Raw genomic sequence first — 24,685 nt, forward strand, 5'->3', positions numbered from 1 at the left:
CTAGCTATAGGGGCAAAGGTTTCATCATAGTCTATCCCTTCTTCTTGGTTATATCCTTTAACTATAAGTCTAACTTTGTTTCTAATGACTATACCATTCTTACCCTTTTTGTTTCTAAAAACTCATTTAGTTCCAATGATAGAATGATTTTCAAGTTTGGGTACTAATTGTCATACTTTACTTCTTTCAAATTGATTTAATTCTTCTTGCATAACAATTATCCAAGAGTCATCTTTAAGGGTCTTTTCAACATCTTTAGGTTCATCTTGAGATAGGAATGCATAGTGTTTGCATGGATTCTTTAAAGAAGATCAAGTAGTTACACATCTAGATGGTTCACCTATAATTTGATCTTGAGGGTGATCTTTTACATACTTCCATTCTTTTGGTAATTCATGATTTTCTATAGGTTTATCTTTTGAGGTTTCTTCATTTTCTTCTTTTTCTTCCTTGATTTTTGGATCATCTTCCTTTTTGAAAATATCATCTTTTTCTTCATTTTTGACTTCTTTTGAAAAAGGGTTTGATACATCAAAGTTTAAATGAATTGATTCAATGATGGTGAGTGTTCTTTTGTTATAGATCTTATAGGCCTTACTATTTGTAGAGTATCCTACCAAAATTTCTTCATTCGATTTAGCATCAAATGTTTCTAAGTTATCTTTGTTATTGAGAACAAAACACTTACACCCAAAAACATGAAAGTAAGTTATGTTAGGCATTCTTCCTTTCCATAATTCATAAGGTGTCTTGTTTAGACTTGATCTAATAGAAACCGTATTAATTACATAACAAGTTGTATTTACAACTTTGGCCCAAAAATACTTTGGTAAGTTATTTTCATTAAGCATAATTCTTACCATTTATTGAAGAGTTCTATTTTTCTTTTCCACAAATCCATTTTGTTGTGAGGTTTTAGGTGCTGAAAAGTTGTGACTTATACCATGATCATTGCAAAACTTTTCAACGTCTTGATTCTTAAATTCTCTTCCTTGGTCACTTCTTAGGTTTGAAACATTGTACCCTCTCTCATTTTGAAGTTTCTTGCATAGAGTGATTAACAAATTACAAGTTTCATCTTTGTTAGCTAAAAACAATACTCATGTGTATCTAGAGTAATCGTCAACAATTACGAAGGCGTATTGTTTTTCTCCTAAGCTTTGAGTTCTGGTAAGACCAAACAAGTCTAAGTGTATGATTTCTAGGGGTCTACTAGTTGATATATGTTTCTTCATTTTGAAATTTGTCTTGATTTGTTTTCCTAGTTAATAAACATCACAAATTTTATCTTTAATAAACTTGGTATTAGGCAAGCCTTTAACTAAATTCTTTTTGGAGAGTTTAGATATGAGATCCATGCTGGCATGTCCTAATCTTCTATGCCAAAGCCAACTATTTTCACTCATGGTAGCTAAGCAAGTTATATCTTGAGAGATCAGGCTATCAAGGTTTATGCAATACACATTATTCATAGTGTCTTATGATCCTTAGAATTCTGTATTATGCATTTGTCTTTCTTAAACATTATTTCATCAAATCCTTTGTCGCTAAGTTGACTAATGCTTAATAGATTATGCTTTAAATCATCTACTAACAAGACATCATCAATAGTGAGTGAAGAGTCTTTACCTATTTTATCAATTCCGATGATCTTGCCTTTCGCATTGTCACCGAAGGTTACATATCCTCCATCCTTTTGAGTAAGAGAAGCGAACTTTGATTTATCTCCTGTCATATGTCTTCAACATCCGCTGTCCAAGTACCATTTTTCTTTAGACGGAGTGGACCTAAAGAAAACTTATAAGAGAGGATTCATGTGGTTACTTTTGGAACCCAAACTTTCTTAACTCTCTTTAAGTCTTGTCTAGTTTTTGTATTTATCTTCCATTCATTTTTCACTTTGATGTACTTTTTCTTGAGTGGACAATTAAACATTATATGTCATTTATTTTTACATATGTAGCAAGTAGTATGCTCATAAATGTTTGTGGATAAAGTACTTGCATAGTGTTTAGATTGCTTTACAAAATACCCCATAAACAATTGTTCCTTTCTTTTGGTTGGTGTTCCATTGTAACCAATTCCTTCTTTATCGTTAGCCATCCTTTGTCATCCTACTATTTTTTCAAAGTTTACTTTACCTCTAGTGAAGTTATAAATAATCTTTTCCTTATCTTGAATTGAGTTTTTGAGATCAATCATTTCTAGCTCTCTCTTGCCATCTTTATTCACTTGAAACTTAGCTAATTTCTGAGACATGTCATTTACTTTCTTCTCAAGCTCATCAATTTTAGGTCTTTTTCTTCTGCAACAATTTTCGAAGATTCAAGCTGATTTCTAAGTGTTTCATTTTGTTGTTTCAAACTTATGTTCCTTTTTGAGACCTTGATGAATTTATTATGAAGAGAGAATAATTCAGCTTGAAGTTCTTTATAAGAAAGCATACTTTCACATGAATCATTACATGATTCATTACATGAATCTACCGAAAAAGAGTAGTAAGAGTTTACCTCTTCATTCTGTGCTATGAAGCACATGTTTGCTACTTCTTGTTTGCTGGATTCGCTCTCTGATTAAATAGAAAGTTCAGAAATAGTTGTGTTTTAAGCCACATAGGTGAGAGTTAAATTGTATTTTACTTTACATGTTATCTTAGTTTTAGTTAATTATAAGTATATTATTTATGTAAACTTAGTTGCTACACATTGGTGATAACATATTTTGTCTTACTGAAAGTTGTCTCATCCCAGTAATTTAACATATTTCAGGTGATCCAACTAGACGAGCAGATCAGACTCGAAGATAGAGGGAACATTTATACTGCCCTGTTAGAAGGGTAAGTGTATGCTGGGAGATGTATTTTTGTGTAGATACAAGATGATCTAGTGGTGAATACTGGAGTGATGTATATATATGTTTTGGAAAGATGCTGAATTCTGGTATTGTAATTATGGTTAGATGATTTTATGTTTTCCGCTGCATATGTGTATTATTTTATGAACGGGAATTCCTCGGTGCCCACTTTGGGACTGAGATGCTATAATAGGTATTACAGGGGGTATCAGAGTAATATAGTTTACAGCTGAAAAAAAGTGATATGAATTTTTGGGTCGCTACAACACAACTCGATCATGTGGGTAAACATGACACTCATTGGCCAAAAGGAGTTTTTTTTATACATATTTATATATTCATGTGATCAGAGCCAATTATTAGGCCTAAATAATGATTTGAAGGAAAATATGCATATATGTATATTATACATGACCATATTTAAAGGGCCTACATGATGATTTTCAGTAAAGGAAAATATACACGTACTTGTGAACAGAGCCCGTTTAGTAAGGCTAAATAATGATATGAAAGAAAAGTATAAAAGAAAGTATATATAGTTATATACATACGTCTATTTGGATAAAAATGATTTACAATTATTCAAATGAAGTTTTTAACAGTTAAATTATTAAATGAATTTTTACACTGTAAAGCTCATTTTGCCACACGTTGATAATAATCTAACATTTACTTATTGAGCGTCATCTCACCTCAATCATCATTCCATATTACAGATATGATTGAAGATCGTGCTGAAAATCAGAGTTGCGCAGTAAAAGCATAGGTGGGATTAAAAAGAGTTATTTAGGATCAATATTAAATTAGTTACATATTTATAATGTTTTGGAATTTTTAAAAATGTTTATTTTAATATTAGAGATATTGATGTAATAAAGTAATTAGCACTCTGGTAATAAATATAATTAAGGTTTATTTACTTCCGCTACAAAAATTTTATAGAAAGTCTCACCCTAGACCCTTGCTAGGTTCGGGGCGTGACAACCCTCATTCGCCTAATCTACCCAGTGAAGGAGAGGTATGGTTCTAAGTGTGTTCTTCAACTTCCCTAGAATTGTTCCCATTTTCTCTAGTTGGTTGTAGGTTTTTTGTTGTTTGCACATTCTGCTCTATTGTTTTGCTTTGGTTCCTTTTCTCCTCTTGTTGTGTTCATCTTTTCTTGAAAATATTTTTCTTAGCGAAAAAAAAAATACAGCAAAAATGGGATATGTACCTATTAGTGTGAGTTAATTTTGAGTAACCATATTAATCCAAGTAATGTACAGTGGTCAAGGCTTTGAATATACACTAAAATTTGGTTTGGTTCAGTTACAATAATTGGTCAACCAAATTTTTTCAATGAGTTCTCTTAATTCACCAAATTCAGTGTATTGACCAATTGCACAACGTTATACCGTGGCTCTTTTAATCCGTTCAATAGCCTTGCACTAGATTGTTATATTTATGTATAGACCAAAGTTTTTGCTTTCCACTATGCAGTTAATGATGTTTGTGATTTTCATTGACCACTTTGTACACCTAAGGCTATTCTTCCAAAAGGAATTGGGTAAATTCACCTTGCTAGTCACTAAACCCTTGTTTTATATATTAGCATTGTGTTTGATGTTAGAACATAAACAACAATAACAACAAAATCAAGCCTTAGTCCCACTAAGTGGGGTCGGGTATATGAATCATTTTCCGTCAATTTATGTGATCATGGACCATTTCTTTTGATAGATTCAAGAATATTAAATCCTTACTCACTATCTCCTCTTATGTTATTTTAGGTCTACCCCTATCCCTTCTACTACCCTCCACAGTAACTAAGTCACTCTTCCTCACAAGTACACTATGTGGCCTATGTTGCAAGTGTCCATACCATCTGAGTCGTCTCTCCCTTATCTTCTATAGGAGTTGCACCTAACTTACCACGAATATGTTCATTCCTTAATTTATCTTTCAATGTTATATCACTTATCCATTTAAGCATTCTCATTTTGGCAACTTTTACTTTTTGGATATTATGTTTCTTCGTCGCCCAACATTTCGATCCATATGGTATAATTGGTCTTATAGCTGTCCTATAAAACTTTCCTTTCAATTTTAAGGATATTCTACGATCACAGAACACACTTGAAGCACATCTCTATTTTACCTAACCTGCTTTAACTCTATGCATTACATCATCTTCAATTTCTCCTCCAGCTTGCATAATAGATCCAAGGTATCGAAATCTATAAATGTTATTTATTTCTTCATCATCAAGTTTAACTTTGTCTCCAATATTCCTCCTATCATTACTAAAATTACATTTCATATATTCTATCTTATTTCTACTTATCCTAAAGCCTCTAGATTCCAAATCTTCTCTCCATAATTCTAACTCAACCTTTACTCCGTCCCTAGTTTTTTCAATTAATATAATATCATCTGCAAACAACATACACCATGGAACCTCCTTTTGAATACTTTTAGTCAATTGGTCTATCACTAAAGTAAAAAGATAAGGACTCAAAGCAAATCCTTGATGTACACCTATGGTGATTGGAAATTCTCCAGTTTCTCCATTTATAGTCCTTACACTAGTCATTACTTCATCGTACATATCCTTAATGACATCTGTATACCTACTATATACACCTTTTTTTTTCCCCTAAAACCCACCATAGAACTTCCCTAGGTATCATATCATATGTTTCCTCAATGTCAATAAATATCATATACAAGTCCCTCTTCTTTTTCTTAAACTTTTCCATTAATCTTCTTAAAAGATAAATAACTTCGGTGGTAGATCTCCTAAGCATAAAACCAAATTAATTTTCTGAGATCTTCGTTTTTAACCTTAATCTTTATTCAACTACCCTTTCTCATAATTTCATCGTATGACTTATAAGTTTAATTCCACGATAGTTATTACAATTTTGAATATCTTATTTATTTTTGTATATAGGTATTAAAGTATTTTTCCTCCATTCATATGGCATTTTCTTAGTTTTTACAATTGTATTAAATAAATTAGTTAACCAAATAATTTCATTATCACCTAAGCATTTCCAAACTTCAATTGGGATGTTATTTGATCTCATATTTTTCCCATTTTCATCTTTTTTAGTGCAAACTTAACTTCATTAACTCTAATTTTACGGATAAATCTTATATTTTTAGTCTTTTCCTCATTTGACAATTATAAGTTTTAGCCTTCTATTTGATTTTTATTAAACAACTTACTAAAATAACTTCGTCATCTTTCTTTAATGTCTTCGTTCTTAACCAAGATAATATCATCCTCAGTTTTTATACATTTTACATTTCTTAAGTCCTTACTCCTCCTTTCTCTAACTTTCGCAAGTTTAAATATATCTCTTTCTCCTTCTTTTGTACCTAATATATCATACAAACTATTAAATGATCTGTAATTAGCTTTACTAACGGCTTTTTTTGCATCTTTTCTTACCTCCTTATATTTTTCAAAGTTATCTCTGTTTCTACATTTTTGCCACATTTTATACCAAATTCTTTTTGTCTTTACGATTTTTTGTACATCTTTATTCCACCACCAACTCTCTTTGTTATTCGAGAATCTTCCCATTGATTCACCTAAAATCTTTTTTGTTATCTTTTTAATAGAGCTAACTAATCTATTCTAAAGAGTATTTGAATCTATCCCATCATCTATGATCCAATCACCATTTTTTATCATTTTATGTTTAAATTTTATTATATTTTCTCCTTTTAGGTTCCACCATCTAATTCTCTTACATTGGTTTATTTTATCCTTTTTCTTCCATTTTTTAATACGTATATCTAACACTAAGACTATGTTGTGTGGTTAGACTTTCACCTAAAATAACTTTACTATCTTTGCATAATAAACGATCTACCCTCCTAGTTTAAAAAAAATATATATCTATTTGACTTCTATTTTATCCACTTTAAAAGGTTATTAAGTGTTCTTCTCTCTTTTTAAAGCAAGTATTTATTATACTAAAATCATATAACATAGCGAAGTCTAAGATCATCTCTCCAAACTCATTTTTGTTTCCATATTCATATCCTCTCATAATTTTTATTATCTTTTCTAACGTATCCGATTAGATCTCCTCCTATAAATATTTTCTTAGTCCCTGATATGTCTTATATAACTATCCATATCTTCTCAAAATTGTCTCTTAAGATTTTCTGTTAAGCCGACTTGAGGAGCATAAGCACTAATGATATTTAGTACCTCTTCTCCTAATATCATCTTGATTTTTATAATTTTATCCCCTACTCTAGTTACATCCACAATGCTATCTTTTAAGTTTTTGTCTGTAATAATGTCTACTTCATTCTTATGTTTTTCTTTTCTAGTATATCAAAGTTTAAATCCTGATTTATCAATTTTTCTAACTTTCTGCCCCGCCCACCTAGTTTTTTGAAGGCAAATTATGTTAATTCTTCTTCTGATCATTGTATCCACAATTTCTATACTTTAACCCGTAAGTGTCCCTATATTCCAAGTTGCTAATCTAATCCTAATTTCCTGAACTAACATATTTACCTGCCCACGTCCAGAATGATGCAGGAACCCTCGCATATTTGATACCGTACCCTAGCGCCGACACGGCGCGTCGCTTCGGGGCGACAACCTATACCACATGGGTGGTAACTCTTCTTTTCTTTTTTGCGATACTTAATGGTGAAGTATTAACTTTTAAAATAATTTTTCGATTCAACATGCCTACACAATATTGATTTAGAATGGCTAAGTCAAATAAACTAGACATATAGGTTAAGATTTGGAGCGAATAACTCAAATAAACTACGCAACTAGGTTAATGCACTTTTGGGAGCATGCTATACCATAACTTGCAATATCTGTGAGTATAAGGTGTTGCATCAAGTGGGAAACATGTTTCTCAAGAATGTCTATTGCACGAGTGAGATGGGACCTACAAAACATAAATATAAACACAAGAGGGAAAGAAAATACTGGAATGCAATGACATTGAACAGATTATTAAAGACCAAAAAATAGAGTTCATATATATATAAAATACATTTACCTAAACACACCCTTTCTCAGGGCAGTAAAGTTATAAAAAAACCAGGAAGACATTATTGTACAACTTCCAGCTGCTGCAACAACATAAATGAAGAAGCTAGTTTCATAACAAAGAATGTCCAACCCTTGCAATTGGCCTGCAACATGCAAAAAATTCTTTTATGTTGACAATCCAAGAATAATAATTACAAAAACAAATAGATTGTTATTGGTTTTTTTCTTCTTCTTTTTTTCACTTCAATAATCCCTCAATATTGAATTTGTATTTTTTTTTTTTTGGCGTGTGTGTGTGTAGGAGAGGGGGGGGTGCAATTGCCAAAAAAATGCCCACATATATTTTTGGTCATTATCTCATAAATTTTGCAAGACTATCTAAGCAAAGAAAAACACATTTTGCCGGTCTAAGAGTCATACAATAGAAGCTACGTGTGTATGGAGTCGCTAAATAGTGCTTATGAACCTTACCAAGTGTGTAATAGGCTATAAATAATTTAGTTGAAGCTTGATATACATTGTTGACCCACAACCTAATAACTTAAGCTTTTAGGTAAAGTGGTAATCTAACATGATATCTAAGTCCCTCTTCTGATTCCGACATTTTGATCTTAATCACTGGGTTCAATTCTCATAGTTCTTAAAAAAAAAAATTTCTCGATTTAAGCAAGTTCATTCTTGCTTTTTGTGGGCGTCTGCCTTCTCTATGGTGTCCACTTTGGTGGTTTTGAGTTTTGTTGGGGGCTGCCAAAATTTTTTTTAGTTGCGCATGCTATCCATGGATGCGGGCCACTCATCTCAGTGTTCTTCTCATGGTGGTTGGGCATCTTTGTGGCTGTTGACAGTCTCTATGGGTGGCTATGTGGTGGTCGACCACTTCAGGTATTTCGAGTTAGGCTTCTGTGTTTGATCTGGGCCTTCCATGTTTGATCTAGGTTTTATTTCAGCTAGGATTTTGTAACCTGGTTTTCCGTGGACCTTTTATTATTTAGAATTGGACCTGATTTGAGTTAGACTTGCCTTTTATTTGGTTGACTGCTTGAGCTTATTTTTTTAGTCCCTTTTATCATGTCTATTGAAAATAGTAAAAATACTATTGTTCGATTTAATAGAAAGAATTTCCCTACATGGGAATTCCAATTTAAAATATTCTTGAAAGGGGCAAATTATCAAATTATATTGATAGTTATGCTCAAGTTCCCACTGATGAAAATGAATTTGCACAATGGAAAGTCAATGATGCTAAGATGGCCTCTTGGCTATTAAGGACGATTGAGTCTCACCTTGTGACCAATCTTCGTTGTTTTACTATGGCCCAAGCTATGTGGGATTATCTCCATCATATTTACTACCAAGATCACGATTCAAACTATTGATCATCTCTATTGGCCCGGAAGTAGAGTCTAAAGGGAGGGGGGTGAATGGATTTTTCACATATTTTCACTTTTCTCTACAAAATAATAATCTTAACAAGATGCAAGCAATTATATCACAATAAATGAAATGAAAATCACGCACAAGATATGAAATAAAGAGTATAGAGAAGAGAAAGTTCAACACCGGTATTTTAACGTGGTTTGGTACCAAGCCTACGTCCATGTCTTGAGATCAACTCAAGAATTCCACAATCCACTATAAACTCCTTATTGGCGGAGAAGCCTTACAACAAGAGAACAAATCCCTCAACGCTCACCAAAAGCCTTCACGTGGGAACAAATCCCACAACGCTCACAAAGAGCCGCAAAGTTCACCAAGAAGCCTTGCAATTTGGTTTACCAAGAACCTTCACCAATTTGAAAACCATGCGTGTTAAGTTTGTGACTTAGTGAAATTCTATATACTCTTGTGTCCTAGTATGCATATGCATTTTGCTCAACTTTTGCTCAAAAATCATGCGTGAAACAAAACTGCAGAGTTACAACAGATACTACCTCAAACACTCCTTATTACATATAATTCTACATTAGCTTCCTTGGATGTGTTTGAGTTCTTTTGAGTGAGTGTCCATTTGATCTTTCCTATTCGAATGTCTACTCAGTCTGATCTTTACCTTTGATCCAATACTTCATGTTTGTCACTTGAACCTGTACTTAACACGATCTGCAAAGATAGGAATACACTAGGAATAACAAATAGGTTAATACCATCAAAACATAATTATGATTATGTAGCCACCAAGGCTAACAATATCTTTTTCAAATGCAGATTTTTCAAAATGACGTGGGATACTATTCGACCCTAGCTGGGGTTAACTAGAGCAATGACAACCCTGAAAGCTGCTTTGAAGTGGTTGCATAAGGAAGCAAAGGGCACGGGGATAAAATCCATAGGAAAGAAGATTTGCTTGGTTGTTACTGTTTACTTTCTTTGGCATTTCAGAAACAAAAGGAGGTTTGAGGACAAATCCATTGAACCTGTAGACTTGATTAAGGTGATTCAAAGTCACACCTTTAGAGTTGTATATGATAAATATGGATTGTACTCCATTGATTGAGGTTTGGAATGCTTGTTTTCACTTTCGGTTGTTCTATTTTTATTGTTGGCCTTCGTAGGCTTTTGATGTAACCTTTTGGTTTACTTTGGGTGGTTGGTTTGGCTAGCCTTTTGATTGTATTGCTTTACATCTGTGTTGGGGGCTTGGCTTCCCCTTTGCTTGGGTATGCCCAGTGTATACTATATATATCCATTTGATCAATATATTTGATCTTTACTGATAAAAAAAAAAAAAAAAAAGGATCACAGTGCTCGGAAGTTCCAATTGGAGTTGGAAATCAATAATTACAATCAATGTAATTTACCTATTAAACAAATTTATTCTGGTTTTATTAACCTTTGGAGCGAGTATTCTGCTATTGTTCATGCTAAGGTTTCCCCTACGACACTCGTGACTTTTCAAGCAGTTCATGCTAAGAGTCAATGCGATCAATTTTTTATGAAACTTCGACTTGAATTTGAGTCTGTTCAAGCAAGTTTATTGAACCATAATCCAGTTCCTTCTTTGGATATTTGTTTAGGAGATTTATTGCGTGAAGAACAGTAATTATCCACTCAAATGGGTATGACTTCTGAGAAGGTATTTTCTGAGGTTGTGCATGTAGCATATGCAGCAAAAGGGAGAGGGAGGAACAAGTTGTAAAGTTACAGTTATAAGGAGCTTAGTCATATTGCTCCCAACTGTCTTAAGAAAGTTTGTAAATACTATAAGAAAGAAGGTCATATCATCAAAGATTGTCGAGTGCGGCCTCAAAATTGCCAATCCCAAGCTTTTCAAACTACTGTTTAGTCCTCTTCTTCTTCTTATGTGCCACCCAATGTAAGCTCTGATTCGTCTGTTCTTACACCAGCAATGGTCCAATAGATGATTGTGTCTGCTTTTACAACCTTAGGTTTGCAAGGTACGACTATTAACTCAACTTCTTGGATTGTTGATTCGGGCACTTCTAATCATATGACTGGTAATATGACGAGTCTCTATGGTGTTCGTAAGTATAAGGACATGCAAAATATTCATATTGCTTATGGCAGTACTCTTCAAATTACTGTTGTTGGTAATTTGGGCTCTTCATTTCGCAATGTTTTTGTCTCTCCTAGATTGTCTACCAATTTGATTTCTATTGGACATTTGGTATATAATAACTATGATGTTCATTTTTCCCGTGGTGGTTGTCTTATACAGGATCAGGTGTTGGGGACGGTGATCGCGAAGGGGCCTAAACTGGGACACTTATTTCCTTTACAGTTTTCTATTCCTAATATTGTTTCTCTTGCTTGTATGACTACTACCAATAATAATGAAGTACGACATAAGAAATTAGGTCATCCTAATTCTATTGTCTTGACTCAAATGAAACATGGTTTTTTGGGTATTAAAGATTCATTTTCTTCTTCTCTTGCATCTTTTGATTGTGCTATTTGTCGTCTTGGTAAAAGTAAAACTTTACCTCTTCCTATGCATGGTAGTCATGCTTCGAATTGCTTTGAGATTATGCATACTGATGTTTGGGGTATGAGTCCTGTTTTTTCTCATGGTCAGTATCGTTATTTTTTTACGTTTATTGATGATTATAGTCGATTCACTTAGATATATTTTCTCCACTCTAAAGTTGACGTGTTTTCTATCTTTCAAAAATTTCTTGCGCTTGTCGAGACACAGTTCAGTATTTGTATCAAAACTTTATGCTTTGACTCAGGGAAGAGTACATGTCTCACTCTTTTTAGACTTTTCTTCAACAAAAAGGGATCATTTCCCAGCGTTCTTGTCTTTATACCCTATAACAAAATGGAGTATATGAGCGTAAGAATCGTCATCTCTTAGATATTGTTTGTACTTTGTTGATTAATTCTTCTGTACCTTCTAAGTTCTAGCTAGAAGCTTTATCTACTACTGTCTAATTGATCAATCGTTTGCCTACTACCAATCTAAATTATGATTCTCCCTATTTTTTATTATTTGGCATATCTCCTGAGTATCAATCCTTTCATACTTTTGGGTGTGTTTGTTTTGTTCATCTACCACCTGTTGAGCATCAGAAGCTTGCTGCCTAGTCTATCACATGTACCTTTATGGGATATAGTCCTACTCAGAAAGGATTTGTTTGTTATGATGCTCATGCAAACAAATTCCGGATTTCCCGAAATGTGATTTTCTTCGAAAATCAATATTTCTTTAAGTCTCAAGTTAAGCGATTAAATCACTCAAAGCAGTGGCCACAACTTTGCCACCACTCCAGATTCGTGATAAAGGAAAAGAATCCTACAGACTGATGCTAGTGATTTCTATTGGAAAGTAACTTTAATCGAGGAAAAAGAAGACAAGACTAGGCATATTTATGGATACAAGAGTGGAGCAATCAAGGAATTATTTCTAATACTCCTATTACTCTTCTTCCCGCTTTTGATGATGTGTCTTCTTCTATTGAGTGATTTAAACCAGGTGTGGTGTATCATCAACGTCCTTCCCATTCTTCAATGCCCCTCTTAGACACTGATCCATCATCTGATTCTGCGGTTCCTTGGCGCTCCACCTAGCTTACACATCCACCAGATAGGTATGGTTTTCCTCATACCTCCCTTACTACTACTCTCAACACTGTTTCTTTTCCTCACTCATATACCCAGATAACCACCTAAGCATGTTGGCAACAAGCCATACAAGAAGAAATCCAAGCTCTTTAAGACAATCGCACTTGGGATCTTGTGACTTGACCCTCTGGTGTCAAATCTATTGGTTGTAAATGGGTGTACTCAGTCAAGTTTCGGTCTAATAGGTCACTGGACAGATATAAGGTTCGTATCGTGGCTCTTGGGAACCGGCAGAAGTATGGTATTGATTATGAAGAGACCTTTGCATTTGTTGCCAAAATGACTACTGTGCGGACTATCTTGGCACTTGCTACAAGCAGGGGTGGTCTCTTCAGTAGATGGATGTGAAGAATGCTTTTCTACATAGGGATTTAAAGGAAGAAATCTATGTCTCCACCTCCCGGCATGTTTGCTACACCTTCCTCAGAGGTTTGTCAGCTACACCGATGCTTGTATGGACGGAAACAAGCTCCCCGTGCATGGTTTGATAAATTTCACTCTACCTTGCTTGCTTTTCATTTTACTCGGTCAGTTTGATTCCTTTTTTTTCTTCGCAAGACTTCTGGAGGAATTGTATTGCTTTTGGTATATGTTGAGGACATTGTGATTACTGGCTCTGATACTGAGTTAATTAAGCAATTACAGCAGCATCTCAAGGCTTCTTTTAACATGAAAGATCTTGGTCCCCTACAATACTTTCTTAGACTTGAGGTGCAACTTACTCTAACTGATATGTTGTTACACCAGCATAAATACACGCAAGAAGTGATTTCATTGGCCGGTCTCCAATCAGGTAACTCTGTTCTTACTCCCTTGGAGGTAAATCTTAAGCTTCGTTAGGAGAAAAGCGAGCTTCTATCAGATCCATCCTTTTATTGACAACTTGTTGGGAATTTGAACTACTTAACGATTACTCGTCCTAACGTTTGTTTTGTTGTGCAACAAGTTAGTCAATTTATGCAGGCTCCTTGACATCTTCATTTAGCCGTTGTCTACCGCATTATCCGATATCTAAAAGGCACCTTTACATACGAGTTGTTCTTTCCTAAGGAATCTTCCTTACAGTTGGTTGGGTATGGTGATGCTAATTGGGCCGGATGTGCGGATACTCGTCGCTCTGTTACTGGCTAGTGCATGTTCTTAGGCAATGCACTCATTTCTTTGAAGAGTAAGAAGCAAGACAGAGTTCCAAAGTCCTCTACTGAGTTTGAGTATCATGTTATGTCTTCCGAATGCTCTAAGATCACATGGCTTCATGGGTTATTAGGTGAAATTGGGTTTTTTCAGCTTCATTCCACTCCTCTTCATGTTGATAATACCAGTGCTATTCAAATCGCAGCTAATCCTATCTTCCATGACCGCACGAAACATATCGAAGTTGATTGTCATTCCATACGTGAATCCTTTGACAAACAAGTGAATACTCTTCCTCACATTTCCACCAAACATCAAACTGCAGATGTATTCACTAAAGCTCTTTCTCAACACCGGCATCAGTTCTGGGTTGAAAAATTGATGCTTATTGATCTACCAGCATCAATTTTAGGGGGGGTGTTACAGATATAATTTAGGATAATTAGGTTGTAAATAACTTAGTTGAAATATTTTAATTTATATTTAGATTTTATATAGTAGAAAATTAGGCTATAAATAATGCTGAAAATCTAGTAGCATTTAGGTGTTGAAAATGTGCTGAAAATCTGGCAACAATTATGTAAATCTCTTCTATATATAATGAAAGCAAACCCAATGGAAAGGGGACTCGGACCAAAATTAACATAACAGGCTTACATGAGCTCTAGAACAAGGGCAGATGCCCCTCCTCCTCCATTGCAGATACTTCCAACCCCATACTTCGCATTCTTTTGTCTTAGGACCTGTAACATCAATATGGCTTAACTAACAAAGCGCACAAAGCAAAACCTTCTCATGAAAAATAGTTATGTATATTTAACAAATAGAGGTCAGCATTGTGCATTTACTCCTAACAGTGTGACCAAAATACGAGCTCCACTGCAACCTAAAGGATGTCCCAAAGATACTGCACCACCATGGGCATTGAGTTTTCCCTGCATTTGTAAGGAAAAAAATATACACAATTTTAATGTAGTGGAGCTGATTCGTTGAAGTGTAAGTAAGCAAGCAGTTGAAAGCAGCTCAATTTCTGGACACTAGATCATGGGAGGTCAAAAGATAACTAAATAGAAGCAGTAGAAGACTCACAGGTTTGAGACCAAGCAACTTTTGATTGGCAAGTGCTACAACCTAAAGAGCATGAAAAATTATGACTCCTATTTAATTAATAAGATGCCCCTGAAATCATAAAATCATGAATAATTCCTTACAGAAAAGGCTTCATTTATTTCGTAGTAATCAATTTGAGAAGCCTCCAAGCCAGCATTTGAAATAGCTTTTGGTATTGCAAGGGCTGGGGTAGTTGTAAATAACTCAGGAGCCTGCAAAACTAATCTTGTTTTAGCAGTCAATTTACCTAAGTTGTCCATCCAAGATCAAGATAGATACAGAGAGCATAATACCTGAGCTGCATCAGCATATCCAGAGATTTTAGCAATCACTTGCAATCCAAGCTTAGTTGCCTTCTCTCCACTGACAAGCACTAATGCTGCCGCACCATCACTGTCCATGATTAGCAGAAAATCATAGTCAAATTATTGGAGTTGCTCCATGAGACCAGACAGATGACAAAACTAGAAATCTAGAACAGTTTTTGTTTTGAAGCATGACCTAGGTTTGACACTAATATGTTGGTTTTATAAATAATTGTATTTAGTGGGGTAGGAGAAATATGAGAGTAATCAACCTCAGCGAAAGTTCTTCCTATCTTCAGAAACAATAATCATAAACCATATTTGAGTACAAGCATCACTTCTCTTAACATTAGTGGATAACTAGAAATATATAAATATGGCAATACCAGGTCACATTCATGTCCGTGTCTGCAGATACAGTACACAAAGATCATTCAATTGAGCATGATAAAGAAAACATTACATAGCTACCTAGACAATTGTTAAACAGACAATGTAAGCATATGCATGCATGCCTACAGCAAGCATAATTGCGCAGGCGCGCATGTAGAGAGAGAGACAGTGTACCTAATGCTAGAAGCATTGCCAGCTGTAACAGAACCCCCATCCTCCTTAAAACTTGGTCGAAGCTTCCTTAGCTTTGCAGCATCAAACTGGCAAGATACAAATACGCACAAAAAAATAAATGACAAATTTTATACCCCCCAATAACACAAAGAATGACAAAACAAATAAAAAAAATAAACTGTGTACTGTACATATTTTGGGAGTTCATCAAATACATTGATAATTTATTGAAAATGCAATGCAGCTCATGCCATTGATAGTTCAACAAAGACATTTACTTTTTATTTTGGAAGAACAAGAAGAAGAAGAAGAAGAACATGAAGCAAGGAAATTACCTTCAGAATAACAAACTGTGTACTATGCATACTTTGGAAGTTCATCAAATACATTGATAATTTATTGAAGATGCAATGCAGCTCACGCCATTGATAGTTCATAAAAAACATTTCCTTTTATTGACAATGCAATGTAGTTAAAGAAGAATAAGAAGAAGAAGAAAAGCAAGGAAACGACATTCAGAATAACAAATTTTTAGCCCCCCCCCCCCCCCCCCAGCCAAAAAAAAAACACAAACGAATGTTAAACAAATAAATAAAATAAAATAAAACTGTGTACTATAAATATTTTGGAAGTTCATCAAATCAATAGATAATTCATTAAAAATACAATGCAGCTCATGCCATTGGTAGTAGTTGATCAAAGACATTTCCTTTTTATCAACAATGCAATCTAGTTCACGCCACCTCTTGATTTCACTGTGTGCTCGCCTTTGATCCTACTCATGGAGGCACCATTTTAGAACTTGAGGTCAAGTTTCTCTAATAGGGGGATTTTGATGGAGAACCACCAATGGAGAACTTTGGATGCTTATATTGTAGTTCTGAAATTAGAAATTAGGATATTTATTTTAATTTACAAATTTTTAGTTACTCAAGAAGTTCAACTGATTTCAGGTTTTTTCCCCAAGGGGGGGGGGGGATTAATTTGTAACTGAATGTTTTATTTAATTGTAGGATATAAATAATTTGATAGTTGCGTGTTAGAGAATTATGTTTCTCTTCCCTCTCCGTCATCTTCTTCCTGCTTCTGCCTCCAGGGCCAGCTCTTCACAATATGGGGCCCTAGGTGAATGATTTAATTAGGGACCCTTAATATTTTCTTTTTCTTTCTTCGTTTTTCATATTTGGATTCATATTTTCTCGTTAATATAATTAAATTTCAAAATTAACACTAACTATAAATTGATAAATTATGTAAACAAATAAAAATAAATTTAATAAATATATAAAAATAATATATTGAAAAAATATAACCTGATTATTATTATTATTGCAAATTGATCGGCGAGCGAGGCTTTAGAGATATCGGATTCTTGCCAGATACAACGCTCTAGCCTTAAAGCTTCTAAAATCTAAGAAAAAATAGAAAAAAAAAAAAAAAAATCAGAGTGAAAATAATATAAAAATAATGCACAAACATTGAAATCACAATTAGGGTAGATGAAAATTACAGAGAATCGGAGGCCTGAAGATGATGAATACAAGAGTCGGAGCAAAAATCATAGAGAGACCGAGAGATGAGAAGGAGAGAATGTGAGAGATGAAAAGATTTTTTTAGAGAGGCTAAGAGAAAGAGATGAGAGTAATAGATGGTTAGAAACATAATAAAATTGTTAGTTGGGAAGTCAATAAGACTTGAAAAAAAAAAAGAATTAAATTGCATTTATTTTACATTTTAAAATACAATTTCATTTATTTGTTAGTTGGAAAGTCAATGTATGTGAAGAGAGCATAATAAATAATGTTAACATTATTTAATTTAAAAAAGAATTAAGGCCCCAAAAATATCTTATTATATTAAAAAAAAATTTGGGGCGAACACCTCAGCCGCCTAATGGTTAGGCCGGCCCTGTTTGCCTCCCTTCTCACCTCTTCCTTCTCTTTCTCTCACTTATTTCTATCTTTTCCTATATTCCCATTCTCTTCTACATCAGACATGAATGTCAAAAATATAAGGATGGTATAAAAACAACTATTTTGAAGATTATAATAACTGCACTGGTTTTGGGCATTCAAATAACCATAGCATTTAGCTTTATATGCACGCTGTTTTTTTCACTTAGTAAAGGAGAATATGGCATGGGAAAAGACGATAGATTTCAATAATGAGCAAGGTATTAAATGAAGAGATAAGGAAGAAATAGTAAGACCAATAACTGCTTGTGAAGTGAAAGAAACAATTTCAACCTTTAAAAAGGAAGTTTTATAGGACAACTATAAGACCAGTTATGCTATATGGATCAGAATATTAGGCAACGAAGAAACAAAATATCCAAAAAGTAAAAGTTGTCGAGATGAGAATGTTTAGATGGATGAGTGGTATAATATTGAAAGATAAATTAACAAATGAACATATTCGCAGTAAATTAGGTGTAGTTCCTATAGAAGATAAGATAAGGTAGTGACGACTCAGATGGTATGGAAACTCGCAACGTAGGCCACATAGTGCGCCAGTGAGGAAGAGTGAGTTAGTTACTGCGAGGGACAGTAGAAGGGGTAGGGGTAGACCTAAAATAACTTGGGAGGAAATAGTAAGTAAGAATTAATATTCCTAAATCTATCAAAAGAAATTGTCCATAATCGCATAAATTGGCAAAAAATGATTTATATAGCCAAAAATTACATAGCATGTAGACAAGATTGTTACGACTGTCATGTACACTACAAAAGTTTTGCAACAAAGAAGTTGATTTAACATTTCCCTTTGACATAGCTACTTCCTAATCATGCAAAGCAAAACCTAGAGATTGGAAAATTTACATTTGATAGCGTTTGAGCATAAATGTATAATTCAAAATTTGATAGTTATAAACTCCATTACCTTTCCTAGACCTTCGTCCCTATCAACAATGGTCAATGAATTCCCTCTTCCACCAGAAACTTCAACCTTCATGCATAGAATCATCAATTAATATTGACAATTGTCTATACTAGGATTTCAGTCATTTACCATGGAATTAGGGGTTCAAACCGGAATTATTTCCCACGCAAAGGCACCACCATTTTGTGCAGCAATACCACGCTCAAAGCTCTGAATAGCATAAGCATCCTAGCCAAACACCATAATAATAGCAAAGAAAGAGCAACACCATGAGCTTAATTTGAATTCTCATGGTCATCAAGAGAAAAACTAATGCATAATATGTGGTAGGTCAAAACTAAACTGCACTCAACAATATAAAACCAAAAATCAGCATTGAGAAATTGACTCTTCTATTAAGTTTAGTCATCTTTCCAAAAACAATTTCACACATCGTTTGATTATAGACTCCATGTGCACTGACATGGCAACTTAGAAAAAAAGAAAGAAATTAAAAGAGGAAGATTAAACCAAAATTTTCAAAAAACTATAGAATAATACCTGCTCTTCTCTTGTAATAGTATGTTGATGAGCACATATTTCTGCACAAGCTCCCATTCCAAAATCATTGTAAACATCCCATAATCCATCTTTGAGCATGCCATCGACAATAGTGTCATGGCCTAGTGGAGAACCTTTTCTGTTTATATAAATAGAATTAGCATGGAATATACTGTCAACAACACTTGTAACAAGAATAATTCTCAAGAAGAAGAAGAAGAAAGAGAGAGAAGCTTGGGGTGAGATGTTGATCATATTCAACATACTTATGGCAAGCTCCTAACAAATCCTTAACAATAATACATCAGATCATCAAACCTAGGATGTGATAGAACACAAAAAAGTACAACAATATTATTTTTAGATTACCACTTTACTTAAGCTTAAGTTGTTAGGTTGTGGGCCAACATTGTATATCAAGCTTTAACACTCCCGCACGTGCAACCCAACAACACATGGAGAGATACACACGCGATAGATAGCACCCATTACAAAGAATATAATAATTTTTTAAACACCACACAATAAATACGGCCAACAAGACTAAAACCCAGGACCTTCTGGTATCCTGCTCTGATACCATGTTAGAACTTTACCTAAAAGCTTAAAGCTGTTAGGTTGTGAGCCAACAATGTATATCAAGCTTTAACAATTATGAAACTCGAATAACTAACGAGGAACCACAAACCTCAATCTGACGACATAAAATGACAGTATGTGTCGATAGAAGCCATCAATTCAATTAGACCCCCCAAACTGAACAGAAAGCCAAGCTAATGGTAGCCATTACAACTTATAAGTGCAGTTTAAACTAGCATCATGACTAGAAATACTGTTGTTTCATTTCAATGTAAAAACCATGGTTTAATTCTTAACAAAGTCCTTCAATTTTCAAAAGCATAATCCTTTATCAAGCACAATGAATTGAGAAAGTACAAAACCAACAGACAAGATTGAGTGCATAGACCACCTTGCTTCTACTAGATACTTAGGTGCATTAGACATGCTTTCCATGCCACCAGCAACAACTAGATCATTGATACCCAAATGGATGCTTTGAGCTGCTAGCATGGTTGCTGGGATTCAGAAGAGAAAGAACACAACATTACACTTCAAACTTATCATCTAAAATCTGGAAAAAATAATAATAAATGAACCGAGTGTCTAATGATAGAGCATCTACCTTTCATCCCTGAGGCACAAACTTTGTTAATGGTGGTGCAGATGACAGAATTGGGTATGCCTGCACCTAATGCAGCTTGTCTAGCAGGAGCTTGCCCTAAATTTGCACTAAGAACATTCCCAAAGAAGACCTCTTGCACGAGTGATGGATCAATATTCGCCCTCTTAAGAGCAACTACAGTTCCATAGTTTTTAAACAACATTTCAGGAAAATCACTAGAGTTTTCATTTGTATAGGAGTTTGAGATTGTAACTTTAAAATTATGTCAATTTGGACAAATTTAAATATAAAATTGTACCGAAGTTTATTTAGGTTCCCACAATTGAAAAATGCACTGTAAAAAAGCTAGATTTGTGGTGGATAATTCATGATCTTACATTCAATAGCTATAGAACCCAGCCTGGTAGCTGATAGAGATGAAAGGGAACCAAGAAAACCACCCATGGGCGTACGTGCAGCACCAACAATACAAATATCTATGCCACATAAAACATGAAAATACACGAGTCAGTGATAAGGATATAAAATGTGCATATTGCGATTAAGTATACCAAGGGTTGGCTTAGAGGAATAAAAAGGCTCTAGGACCTTCCATCAGAAGGTAATCAAAAGGAAATTTAGAGGGATATGAAGAATCTTATAACCTACGCCATTCTATAACCACTCAAACCAATATGGCCCTTAATTAATATAAATGTCAAGGGGGTTGGGGGCACCTTTCTCGCAATTGTTGTTGCCTAGGCAACATCTCTTCACTCCTCTAATTTAGGCAATGAGTCATCCTTGGAGTACATCCGGGTCCACAAAGGCTTATATTTCTTTTCTAGGCTGATTCTAAGCAGATTGGTCCTGCAGTATTTGGTGGCAACAAGTCTCTTCGGAGACTTTGAACATAAAGAAGAATCAAGTAAGAAAAGGAGCAAAACCAACAATTATGGGCTCTTTGTTTACATTATGATTTTAAGCAAACAAAAACGCTGGTACATGTCCGGAGGTTTTATTGAATCCGTGGGCATGAGGCGGACCCAAATGAGCCAATAGCACAACAATTATCAAACTTTTTTGTCTTTTGAGATTGTTAAAGCTAGAAACAGAATCCACAAATGATGTACAAACAAAATATATAGCAGTACGGAAAATGATGCCACCAAACAAGTTATCAAACTTCTCATACATTTTTAAGCAAACAAAAACACCAAATTGAAAAAAGCAATTAATAATTTCGCTTTAAGACTGTCCAGAAATGAGGCACAAACAAAATACATAGCCGGATGAAATCAAAGTGGAGTAAGCTCGTCATATCAGTAGGTCATATCGAACAAAATTCGCAAGATAGTTTAAGGGAACCTCGAGGTTTAATAGAATCTGAGGACGCTGCTGCCGCTGGAGCCATGGAATTTCGTCGAACGAGGATCTGCAAAAAAGTAGAATAAATTAAAAATATAAAATTACAAAAAAAAATGATGAAAATACATATAAATTCTCAGCAGGTGATTGCTGTGATCAATGATCGTCAAAAAAATGAAGGTGAAAACAGAAAAGAAAGAGCCCAGAAGTAAAGAGGGGAAAGAAATATACAAGCGGAGGAATTGAGAAAGCAGGAAGCCGTGGTACTTCCAACTCAATGAGAGTTTGAGAAATCGCTGTGAACTGAAACGAAGGATCAATCTTCAGGCATTAATCATGGTTACAGAACGAGCGAGAGGAAGTGTCCGAATCGATGGAAGTGGGGCCACCTTTCTTGGGGTCTTTCGACCTTCGACTCTTTCTTAGTCCTCGCTGACCTCTCTTCAGCTCAACTGCCCTATTCCCAAAAAGAGTATTCCTTTTGTTTTTTCTTTTTTTGGATTCGTCCAGGTATCCACAACCGTCGTGACTAATCTCACGCCCCGTGGATCCAGCCCCACATCACCACGAGGAAGGTAAACCAGGAGCTCAGGGGAGGAATCGAACCCGAGTGGCGCAATGGCTGACCTCGTGAGAAGCACACCCAGTATCGAGCACCTGAGCTACGCCATGAGGGCAAAGAGTATTCCTTTTGTTGTTATATTTTATGTATGACTAGAGAAATATAATATTTTAGTAATCATCACTTTTATTAGAATATTAAAATTTATAAATTAAAAATTTTCTAAGTATTATGTAGTGAACATTTAATTTTTATATAATTTTATGAATTAATTTTAAATTAAACTTGAATTGATTACTAAATTTAAAATTTAAACTATTTTAATGTTTTGGTATTTAATATTTGAATATGCATTATTATTAATTAGACGCATAAATATGTGATGAAATTCATAAATAGTTACATAATTTAAAGTTTTTAATTTGACTTAAAATAATATTCTATTGTCTGGTATTTAATTAATAAATATAAATAAAAATATTTAAATTTATTGTTATAAAAAATAAAATTTATTATTTTAACATATGTGTTGAGGTTTTTTTGTCATTTTTATATTTAGAAGGGATAAAATTAGAAAAGGGATCTCTAAGTTCAAATCAGACATGCTTTTATGTTTGTTTGGTTCTATTAGATGAATTTTAATAATGCCCATTGAGTCCCCAACGGTCATAATTTTACCCTTACCTATATATATCTTATCATTTGCAAAATTAAGCATTAATTAACAAGATCATTAAGGAAAATTTCTCTCAAATTTTCAAATCTCATTTAGTTTATACTAGTTCCATACACTCTCTATTTTGCTATTCTCTTGATAGATCAAGTTCTCAAGAGTATTATTGAGTGTTTTACATTACTAAAGCTCTCCTTGTTTGTCGATTGATTATTTTCATTGAGAGTTCTTAGTTAGGGTTTTTCCCCGATTTAAACAATAAATCTTTGAGTGGGAATACTCTTATAGCCTGTGAGTCTTTGCATCTTGATTGCAAGACTCATCAAGCTTGTGGATTTTGATTTGCAAAAATATTATTTTACACAAGCTTACATATTATCTTTGATATTGTTTTTGCCAGCTTTAATCCAAAATATTTATTGTGCTTTACATTTAGAATATTCTTGAGATATTTGATTTGGATTGTATTAAACTTCCTTTGATCATTTGTGTGTTGAATATCTTATCTTAAATCAAAGGTTGAACTCTCACATATACATACACTCACACATCTTAGAGAGTTTACATATTAGATTTCACCTGAGCATTAAATTCATATCATTTGTGAGTGCATATTTGTTTGTGCTGTATTTTGATACATATCTGCTTGATTGAGAAGCATAATCGTTGTACCCTGTTATATTGTGAAAATACTATTGTATTCCAGGCGTAGCCTGAGGAGGCGATAATCCAGTCCAGTAAGGATTGTTTGTAAAGGTTGAGGTCAGCCTTGTGCTAATTGACCTGATTGTTTAGGTGCAGCTCCACCCACTAAGTGAGCTTATAGTATAATCCTTGTGCAGATGCGCCAAGGCGGGGACGTAGGTAGGATTGACCGAACCCCGATATCATATTTGGTGTCACTTTTACATTTCCTGTATTATATTTTGTTGTGTGCTTGATTTAATTTCCTTACTGAATATACTGCGTATCTAATAGACATAGAATTGCATTGAGTTGAGAAATACTGAAATTACGTTGTATGCTTTGAATATTGGTAAATATTTCATATCTGCAATTTCACATATACTTAGACTGCCTTTAGGTTGTGTAATACTACTGTTAGACTGATTGACCTAAGACAAAATTTTTAAATACCAATTCACCCCCCCCTCTTGGGATTGCACCAAAGCTAACAGGGCCAAAATATTATCTAAGGGAGTCACCACTAACTTATTTAACTCTAGGTGAGGTTAGAACACTTATTTAATATGATACTAGTTCATTGTCATCTAAGCTATTCCTAGGTCCAAGGAAATCGATAGTCTATAGTCTGCGTAACCAGGTTAGATTCAAGAGTATGATTATGTAAAGGGAAGGTATTAGCACCCCCTTACACCCGTCCAAAGGACGGTAACTACTTAACTTAGGATTACCTTCAAAATTAAAT

At 34.3% G+C, this 24,685-nt stretch overlaps 1 protein-coding gene across 20 annotated transcripts in view; it reads right to left on the reverse strand.

Moving 5' to 3' along the window:
* LOC131153153 (acetyl-CoA acetyltransferase 2-like) overlaps positions 1-22,498 on the reverse strand; it is a 57,733-nt gene extending 35,235 nt beyond the window's left edge. For 5 of the 20 annotated variants that reach the window (XR_009136171.1, XR_009136174.1, XR_009136173.1 and 2 more), the window contains exons 1-16: positions 22,253-22,498; positions 22,022-22,088; positions 21,052-21,150; positions 20,675-20,848; positions 20,462-20,567; positions 19,492-19,630; positions 19,102-19,179; positions 18,952-19,017; positions 16,072-16,157; positions 15,493-15,592; positions 15,301-15,411; positions 15,179-15,220; positions 14,938-15,024; positions 14,747-14,832; positions 9,924-9,992; positions 7,881-8,016 (exon numbers count right to left, since the gene is read on the reverse strand). Coding sequence is in view for 7 of the 20 variants with exons in the window: in XM_058105261.1 (XP_057961244.1) it covers positions 9,602-9,656; positions 9,924-9,992; positions 14,747-14,832; positions 14,938-15,024; positions 15,179-15,220; positions 15,301-15,411; positions 15,493-15,592; positions 16,072-16,157; positions 18,952-19,017; positions 19,102-19,179; positions 19,492-19,630; positions 20,462-20,567; positions 20,675-20,848; positions 21,052-21,150; positions 22,022-22,067 (1,344 nt within the window). In the remaining 13 variants the exon portion in view is untranslated. Of the gene's footprint in view, positions 1-1,629; positions 1,752-7,677; positions 7,767-7,834; positions 8,017-9,438; positions 9,657-9,923; positions 9,993-14,746; positions 14,833-14,937; positions 15,025-15,178; positions 15,221-15,300; positions 15,412-15,492; positions 15,593-16,071; positions 16,158-18,951; positions 19,018-19,101; positions 19,180-19,491; positions 19,631-20,461; positions 20,568-20,674; positions 20,849-21,051; positions 21,151-21,390; positions 21,559-22,021; positions 22,089-22,252 lie in introns of those variants that run through there. The other 15 variants (XR_009136177.1, XR_009136181.1, XR_009136178.1 and 12 more) reach the window with 11 other exon arrangements.
* Between the last annotated feature and the right edge of the window lie 2,187 nt (positions 22,499-24,685).

The sequence above is a fragment of the Malania oleifera genome, chromosome 4 (genome assembly GCF_029873635.1).
Source record: "Malania oleifera isolate guangnan ecotype guangnan chromosome 4, ASM2987363v1, whole genome shotgun sequence".
Classification (NCBI taxonomy): domain Eukaryota; kingdom Viridiplantae; phylum Streptophyta; class Magnoliopsida; order Santalales; family Ximeniaceae; genus Malania; species Malania oleifera.